The sequence below is a fragment of the Sinohyriopsis cumingii genome, chromosome 8, assembly GCF_028554795.1.
Source record: "Sinohyriopsis cumingii isolate HCF-2022 chromosome 8, ASM2855479v2, whole genome shotgun sequence".
Taxonomy (NCBI): Eukaryota; Metazoa; Mollusca; class Bivalvia; order Unionida; family Unionidae; genus Sinohyriopsis; species Sinohyriopsis cumingii.
Window position 1 is genome coordinate 59,569,215 of NC_142968.1, and position 8,984 is coordinate 59,578,198.

Genomic DNA, 8,984 nt, shown 5'->3' on the forward strand with positions numbered 1-8,984 from the left:
AAAAAATTACATTAATGGATTTGTGTTCAATATATACACTGTACATAAAATTATCACTTTTTGAAGAATTTTTCTTTTGCAGGCAATAAAATAAGTCTACACTTGCTATGAGCAAAAACCATGAAAAGGAGTATAATTTTTGCAAATCTACTATTTCTGATGCTTTGACATTCTCAGAAATACCATATTTATTAACCTGAGATGAAGTTTTAAATTTGGCCTGTTATCCCTATATCCAGACTTAAAAGAAAGTCCCACGCCCATGCCACCGAGACAATTAAATAGTCGGTCTCCTACTAATAGTCTCTCTCTCTCTCTCTCTCTGCGTGCGTGTGTCGTAATATTTGCACACCGTTATCGAACTGGGTCACAACATAAACACTTGCCGATGTTAGGGACCAATCATGTTATTTTTTTATTTAGAGTTGAGTGTATATGTAATTTTTTCCCGACGAATGTTTTCTTTTTGTCTAACAATATGCCTTTCATCTATGATGATCTTAAGAATCAAATTAGACCATGATAGGTTTTGAAGCTATTCGGTATCGTAATTTTATCAAAGAAATTCCAGACCTCTATAAAAGAAATAAGTTGTCGATCCCTCATGTTCGGAAACTACACAGGTAAATGGGCTATCGTTTTTGGTTGGGGACGTCCCATTAAAGTTCAATTATTTGTCCTAATATGATTGATTATATTTGGGGTTTTCCAAAGTCACTCAATTCTGTGTGTGTGTGCACGTTACCATGACTGGATTAAATGCTATAATTTACACGGATTCGTATGACAACTACCACTCTTTGAAAAGGTTGTTCAAATATTATACGCCTTCTCATATAAAGGTCACCTAAATATTTGAAAAAGTAAACTTTTCCATATTCAGCTGTTTTCGTTTGCTTTTTTTTTACTAGTATGAATCATCTACCTTGTGGAATTTACAATTGTATGAATATCCAAAACTAAGATATTTTATTCCCATTTAGTTTGTTTTTAAAATATCACAAATTCATGCATAATATCAAATTTACTTATTAATTTCTATGTATTTTTTGTTTTACATTACTGAAGATAACTTACAGTAACACAGACCTCTCTCTCTCCGATCCTTTTCTACCTAGTCATTGTAAGTTTCAAAGGTCGGCTCAATACACTTCATCGTATTTTGTCAATTTTGGTCATGTCCTTCAGATAATAAAGTCAATAAAACTGTTGCACATTTTATCCAAGTTTTCTTTGTTCCTTTATATGTCATACGAGTTGCATTGCGTTTCTTTGCATTTTGCAGCCATAAAATATACAGTCTATTCAAAATAGTTTTAGTAATTAGTCAATCCAAGATTGTCGATAAGTTATTGCTGTATTGTTAAGCCGAGTATAATCATTTAGTATTGAAATTTGTAAGTAACCCGTCTTTGTCTGGCTATTGGATGAACTCAGACATTGTTGTCTATATAACACTGGCACAGTCATATTCATGCCTATCTTCAGCAAGTTGTTTAGCAGTGCTATTGCACTATGTAAACTCCCGTAGAGCCACGGTGTGTGTGTGTGTGTGTGTGTGTGTGTGTGTGAGAGAGAGAGAGAGAGAGAGAGAGAGTATTGACCAATGAAAATAAATGTTGCTTTTGCTTACTATCTGTAATACTAGTATTATGGGGTTATCATTTATAATTTTTGTTTGCATAGTTATGGTTCGTTTCCTTAAAAACGTTCAAAGTAGTGAAATTTGGTTGGACATATTTTAATCTGACACTTTTGTTTTAAATTCACCGCAAATGCATTGACAATAATTTTGGTTTATTTTAAAATTATTTTATACCATTTGTTGATCGTATGGTTCCTAGAATATCGTCAAGATCGGTTCATCAACAATCTGCATTGGTAATTTCCAGTTTTTCAGCTTTCTTGTTTTGTATCCCTCGTTTTTCTGTTCATGAATTTCTCTTTTACTGTCTATATTTTACTATTTGAGGTCCTGAAAATGTATTTCTGAGGCATTTGAAGGTTTTGGAAAAGTCCTTGAATTTCACTTGAGTGGAAGCATACGAGTCCTGGAATAGTAGACGTCTGCTTTTCACTACCACGCAGGGACGGTGCAGGAGTGTTTGGCGCCACCTTGTGCCACTCCATCCCGACCCCCTCGGGACGTCGCTTATTATAAACTGTTCATTAGTATTAATACTCGTTCCGCTTGATAATTTATTCATTTCATTGTTTAATCTTCATATTTATTGATAATAAATGAATAAACTGACAGTGTACTTCGTTTTTGGCTCCCTCCAAATCTTGGCGCCCATGGCGGCCGCCTAGTTGCCTATTAGATTAAATCGGCCCTGCTACCACGAGTAGGGGAATAAAGTGAAAACAAAATTGCTGTTCACAATCTTACGGATTGAACTTGCCCCAAATTTATTTTCTTCCTTACGGTTTGTACGAAAGTGTTGGGAATACCCTAAGAAGTAAAGTGAAAATAGACTTTGTGATCAACAGCTAGTATTGCAGCTGTTAATAACAAGGATGCATTCGTGGCTTAATCTCATTGGTTTGTTGTTAGGTCACATTTTATTTATATCATAGCCGTTATCATTCAATAACATATCTTTATGTGTGACTTCCAACATCTGTTCTTCGTTACTCTGAACGGTTCAACAAATGTGAGGCGAAGGGCTTTTGATTTGAGTAAGTACAATTTATTTTTCAGATCACATGGATTAACGTTGTTTTAACGCCATAAAATGAAAATATCGCGCTAGCTTATACCTGCTGGTGCGTAATCATTATCGAATGAAGTTAACATGCCCATAAAAGACCGACTGATTTTGAAGAAAGAGCCATTGTTGATATTACTGGAGCAAGAATTGTCTCATATTTAAAAAATTTTAACTTGCTTATATTCATCATTCTAAGCGAATAATAATAATAATAATAATTATAGTAGTAGTAGTAGTAGTAGTAGTATAATCACTGACGTGAATCACTAGTCAAATGGTAGCAGTAGGAATTTTGTGTTGCTAATTGCCGACACGCATATGAAGCAACGACGACAACAACAACACAGGATACCAATCTGTCAAAGGGGCATAATAATAATAATAATAATAATAATGCTGTGGACTTAGCACAGCGCCTAATCTTTATTAGATAACACATAGAAACGCTATACAACGACAAGATTACAAAAACAAACACCGTGAAATTACAAAACAAAAGCATGCTGACAATAATTAAGGAAGTAAAGCATTATTAAATCTTTAAGTCTGTTCTTGTAGTCGAAATAGGTGTTTTAGATGTACTCTTGAATGAGATCAGTGTCCTTGTATCTAAGATCAGTGGGCAACTCGTTCCACACAGCCGGACCATCGTACGCAAAAGAAGCATTGTCTCTATAGTGGGAACAATGAGAGTGCGAATGTCAGAAGTGGAGCGTAAGTTTCTAGATGGGGTCTAAACAAGGGTGATGTTAGAGACGTTTATAGGACTGGATCCTGTCAACGAAATGTAGCATAGTGAAAAGAGTTTGCGTTTAATTCTGGATCGAACCGGTAGCCAGTGAAGGTTACAGAGCAGAAGGCGTGCTCAGTTCTTCATAATCTAAGGATGATCCGAGCAGCCATGTTTGGAACTTTTGAAGTTTCTCTAGTAGCAACTGACATGAACCAGATAGCAGTGAATTACAATAGTTCAGTCTTGAAAGTACTAAGGAACAGGCAAATGTGTTTTTGTGGCATCAACCGAAAGAAAATCGCGAATAGATCTGACGCGTCTCAGTTCCAGATATGCAGTCTTACATTCGTTCAGTCCATATTGGTGTATTGAAAGCGTACTATCGAGAGTGACAACTAGGTTTCGTACTGTCCGTGTAAATTTTATTGTTGGTACTTATTGTTTTTATGGTAATGTATGTGAATGAAAAGTCTTTGGGTAGTGATCAGGATGGCTTTAATTTTATCTTCATTCATCTGCAGCATGTCACATGTCATCAATGATTTCACATACGAAAATACACTTCGCTACGCCTTGGATGGCATACAAATTTGTCAAGTTTTCATCAGCTTACAATTGTTGAGACGTCGGATGTCGATCTATGACACTTGAGAGCGGCTGAGTGTATGGAATGAAAAGAAACGTATTGTATGTGTAACACTACATCTAAATTGAACTTAATACTTGTTTTAATACTTTGAAAGTACATCCCTACAAATTTGTCTTTAAATATCCTTGAAAACATGTCAAGTCTTCTTTCGAGAAAGGGAACAAAGAGTACCTTGAAGGTACATTTGACACCCGAACAATGCTTGATGTTTGAGCACTAACCTTTTTATCTCAAAAGGAATGTGTATCTCTCGTCTCTAGTACAAGCTTTACGCCATCTTAGACCAAGGCAGCTGTTGTAGAACTTAAGTTAATGTAAGGAATCCATGTCTCTTTCTTCAGTCCATATGACCTTGACACTTTCCCCCACCTGGGTTTAAAATCAATACATGTCTATCCTGACCCAGCTACATGCAAAGTTTGGTCTAGTATGCGGTGTATAATTCTAATTTATGAAAACTGTTATGTCTGTAATTGTGACCTTGACCAACCATGATCTACGAATTATTGACATCAATGATCTATTGGTGACTCCTTTCCTGTAAGTACAAGCATTATGTGAAGTTTGGTTAGGATATGTGGTGTAGAACTTGAGATACTATGCCGTAACACGTTTCGAATTCTGATCTTGGCTTTTTTGAACTAATGAACCAAACTATCCAACGGTTTCTTTCTTGCCTCTTGTACAAGCCATCTAGAAAGTTTAATGAAGCTAGCGGTTTAAAGCTAACGTTTTGATCGGTGGGGGAACGGTAGAAGGTAACAAATGGACGGAAGGACATACATTAAATTTCATAACATTATAGATGGGACCTTTCGGCTGGGATATACAAAAATCTCAGATTGCTTGTATCATCACGTTGAATTTCAAGAAAACCAGCTGATGTACACATTTTGCAAGGAAAATACTCTGAACACTATCATATCAATTAATCCTTAAACTCAGGACTTTTTACATCTTACGAGTCTATGGTCTTAAAAAAAGTAACGAAAAGTGCGAAGACCAACACGTTTTGTAAAATTCAACAAATAATTTATTTCCCTAAGATGCAAAGTAAAAATTTACAAATAACTTATAGTATTTTCAATTAAATTCCAAATAGTCCTAAAAGTCATATCCCAAGTCCAAATGTATTGAGTTCCTAATGTATTCATGTGGTGTTCCGAATTCATTCCAATACTGAACGTGTTGATGTGACAAAAGCCTCGAATGTGCTGATATGCTAACAGTCTCGATGTATCACATTTATATAATCCACTATGTCTTTGGAAGACTTCACAATGATCTCAAAATAGTGATTTAGCCCAAGAAGTAATAATGAGCACTTTGTAATTCAAGTGAATAATTTAAATAAATCCTTTAAAATTAAAACTGAAAACAATGATAAGACTGAGTCCACGTCGGATGTTCAGGTAGGAAAACGAGTAATTCTAATACAATCAACCTTTTTATAAAAGTCTCAGACACAATTTGACAACCAGGATGAGGATCAACTTTACTAAAAATCTCCATCAAACAGTAAATAAAATTTGTTTCTAGAAAATTCTAAGGTCAGAATTAAAGCTGTATGCAGAATTCAAACCTAATAAACATGTTTATCCTACACGATTTAGACATGTAGGTCCAACTCGTACTCTCGATTATGGATAAAGGTCAATATATATATATATATATATATATATATATATATATATATATATATATATATATATATATATATATATATATATATATATATATATATATATATATATATATATATATATATATATATATATATATATATATATATATATATATATATATATAAAACACCAAATACAACGACGACATCATTATTTACTTTCCGTGCAGCGGAAAATGACATAGAAACCTGCACAAAAATGCACTTTGATTATATTGTGTTCCTGCTTTTGTGATGCGTCTCTCAACAGAAATCGCTTAGTTCGGTATCTTCAACATTCAGTCCCCCCAGAACAGGCCACCCCACCCCCACCTCAGCAGAGGCCATTTCCATTTTTCTTAGGTCATCTTTTCATCGTAATGGGCATGACTTTCCCTTCATCTCCCTGGATAAAGAGAGAAGGGACAATGTATTCACTCCAAATCATCTGCTCTACACACACACACTCTAGTATCGCAAGTGCAGAGAACATGCTGTATAGATGTGGTGGAAACTTAGTTCCTGCTGGAAAGCAAATTATTATTATCATTATTATTATTATTATTATTATTATTATTATTATTATTATTATTTCACAGGATAAGATCCTACATAACAGGATATGACGTGAAATGGCAGAGGGTGGTAGCAACGAAGAATTCCCCAGATTAAGTAAATATCCTTGAAGAAACATTTCAGAGTTTGTAACCATTGTGTTTGTATAAAATTTTACAGGCTTTCTTTGATTTCCTTTACAAGCATCTATTAAAACAATTAAACTAGTTAACGCTAGGCCTTGAGCTTTCCATGTTATTATAATATACAGTGAATGATTCGAAGAGGTACTTAGTACTCTGTGAAAGTTATTCAAAAAGCTACAGACGTTGTACGCAGAAAAGATGTTTGTAAAATTGCCACTGTTATATTTCACAAATCAAGCAGTGACCCGATATGCAGCTCAGATAATTTTATTTTATTTGATAAATCTTTGGTAGTCGTCCTAACTGAACTTTGCTTTTAAAAAAACTGTCTTGTGTCACATTACAAACAAGTGATTAACGAATTTCAAAACGTATTACGAGGGTATACAGGCAATCAACGTAAGACCACAATGATCAATTTTACAGTACGTACATATTATGAGCATGGGCTAGAGACGAAAGGGTCTTGATACATTTTCAACTTGAACATCTTCTTTTGATTTATTCTCTTACTAGAATTTTCACCAGCAGGAATTCCAATAGTCATCATGTTTATGATAACAATGTTTGGGTCGAAATAGGAAAGCACTCACATTTCTGTCAAACAGACTATTTGTGGTAGATAAACGCCAGTTCATGCACTCTCTGAGTAGGATAAGAGTCATAAAAAATCGTCTGACTTCTGTACAGTTTTGTGGTAAGTTTAGAACAAGAATGTTCCGTCTCATTTTAGGTGACCTTGAAGAGTGTAGAGTCGTTGCTTTGGGAAAGAACGGAAGTGGAAAAAGTGCAACAGGAAATAGTATTCTGGGAAATAAGACATTTAGTTCGTGTTGTTCTGCTAAATCCGTTACAGAAAATTGCCATTGTGATTCAGCTTCACGATTTGGAAAGAAGCTTGTTTATGTTGATACTCCAGGCTTTTTCGACATTGAAAAGCCGAACGAAATCATCCAGAAGGAGATAATCAAATGCATCGCACTAAGTTCCCCGGGGCCTCATGTATTTCTTTTGATAATTAAGGTCGACAGATTTACCCCTGAGGAGAAAGAGACTATTGACCTATACAGAAAGCTCTTTGGAGATGAGTTTTACAGACATCTTATCGTTGTCTTTACTCATAAGGACAAGCTGGACAAAAGCGGGAAATCCCTTCAACAGTTCATTTCTGAAGCACCTTCTGACCTGCAAAATGTTTTGAGAAGAAACAACAATACCTGCATCGCCATAGAGAATGAAGCGTCTCCAGATGAGGTCGAGGTACAGGTGAAGGAGCTGTTCGATCTAATTATACGTGTTGTCGGAATGAATGGTGGGAAGCACTTTACTAATACCACTTATGCAAATATCGAGGAAAGACTCTTGAAGGAGGAGGACAAGGAAAGGAAGTCACACCTGGAGAAGTTGAACACAACTATACACGACAAGGAAAAGAGTATGTGGAAAATTAAGAAAGATGTTAAAGAAGAAAAGGAACTTCTGCATGGGTTGGTTGGCAGTTTGCAAACAAATACTGAAACATCTTCCACGGAGGAGGCCCAGTCAGTTGAAGCCAAGATTAACCAACTTGATAAAGAAAACGAGAAGCTCAAATATGAAATCATTCTTATGAAAGAAGAGATTAGGCGCATTGAAAATGAGTCAAAAGAACGCCCACAGAAACCAGGAAGTCATAGACAAAAACTTAGGAAAATTATTGAATCCGATGAAGGGCAATTTTTTCTGAGTCTCCTCAAGGAGCACGGACTTACTATCCTTAAATTTGTGATCGAGTGTTTTAAAATCCTCCGGAAAAAGTAATTGTACGTAATCTACAATATAATGTGAATCCAATGATAAATGTAATGCGAATCGAATGATAAATTTAATGTGAATCCAGTTATAAATATATAATGTGAATCCAATGATAGCAAATCTAAATTTTGAGGCAACTATTTTGTAATGAAGGACTATTTAATTTTTCATCGCTAATTGGCTTTTACATTGGTTTAAATTACTTGATAAAGAATAGACATTCTTTCTGAAGGACATTGTTTTCTCTTCCTATTATCTAATTTGTTTAATAAAAGACCTTAACATGTATCCAACTGAGTTTTTTTTACAACTGTTTCATTTACACCTTTTGATCAAAACTTATTTATATATTTTAATAAAACGTACATGATCATTCTCATATAATGAGTGAAAAACAACAAGCACTCATATGTTCTCCACCACAAAATGCTTCTTGAAGTTAATGAAAATACCAACTGTATTAGGCCGAATACCATTATCCCTTGAATTTTTTTGTACGCTTTGTATCAATTACTTTTCAGGTGTATCAACTATTGTAGGTAAAATAGATAACTAGTATTGTGAACTGTGCCTATAATTTGAACGGAAACTTAGATGACGAATTTTTTTACGGTGTATGAAAAATTAGGGTCGGAAAAAATTATATAAAATACAGTTGAAACATTGACATTTATAATAAACCTTCGACATTGTTCCAATAGAATCACTTGTCTCCTTACCAGTCACCTGGCTA

The 8,984-nt window shown here is 34.7% G+C and overlaps 1 protein-coding gene across 2 annotated transcripts; it reads left to right on the plus strand.

Annotated features, from left to right (window-relative positions):
* Nucleotides 1-2,531: 2,531 nt before the first annotated feature.
* LOC149793632 (GTPase IMAP family member 7-like) lies at nucleotides 2,532-8,539 on the plus strand. 2 transcript variants are annotated; one of them, XM_089967614.1, is made up of 4 exons: nucleotides 2,575-2,679; nucleotides 3,326-3,425; nucleotides 6,356-6,428; nucleotides 7,191-8,539. In XM_089967614.1, the coding sequence occupies exons 3-4, from the start codon at nucleotides 6,389-6,391 to the stop codon at nucleotides 8,255-8,257; spliced, it is 1,107 nt and encodes a 368-aa protein (XP_089823740.1). In that variant the 5' UTR covers nucleotides 2,575-2,679; nucleotides 3,326-3,425; nucleotides 6,356-6,388; the 3' UTR covers nucleotides 8,258-8,539. The 2 variants fall into 2 exon arrangements, with proteins under 2 accessions (XP_089823738.1, XP_089823740.1); XM_089967612.1 differs by lacking the exon at nucleotides 3,326-3,425 and having other exon boundaries at nucleotides 2,532-2,679.
* The last annotated feature ends 445 nt before the right edge of the window (nucleotides 8,540-8,984 follow it).

Coding starts and splice junctions, on each gene's coding strand:
- LOC149793632 (XM_089967612.1), top strand. CDS start 6,389: ATGGCAGAGGGTGGTAGCAACGAAGAATTCCCCAGATTAA. Junction 6,429..7,190: donor CGAAGAATTCCCCAGATTAA/GTAAATATCCTT, acceptor GTCTCATTTTAG/GTGACCTTGAAGAGTGTAGA.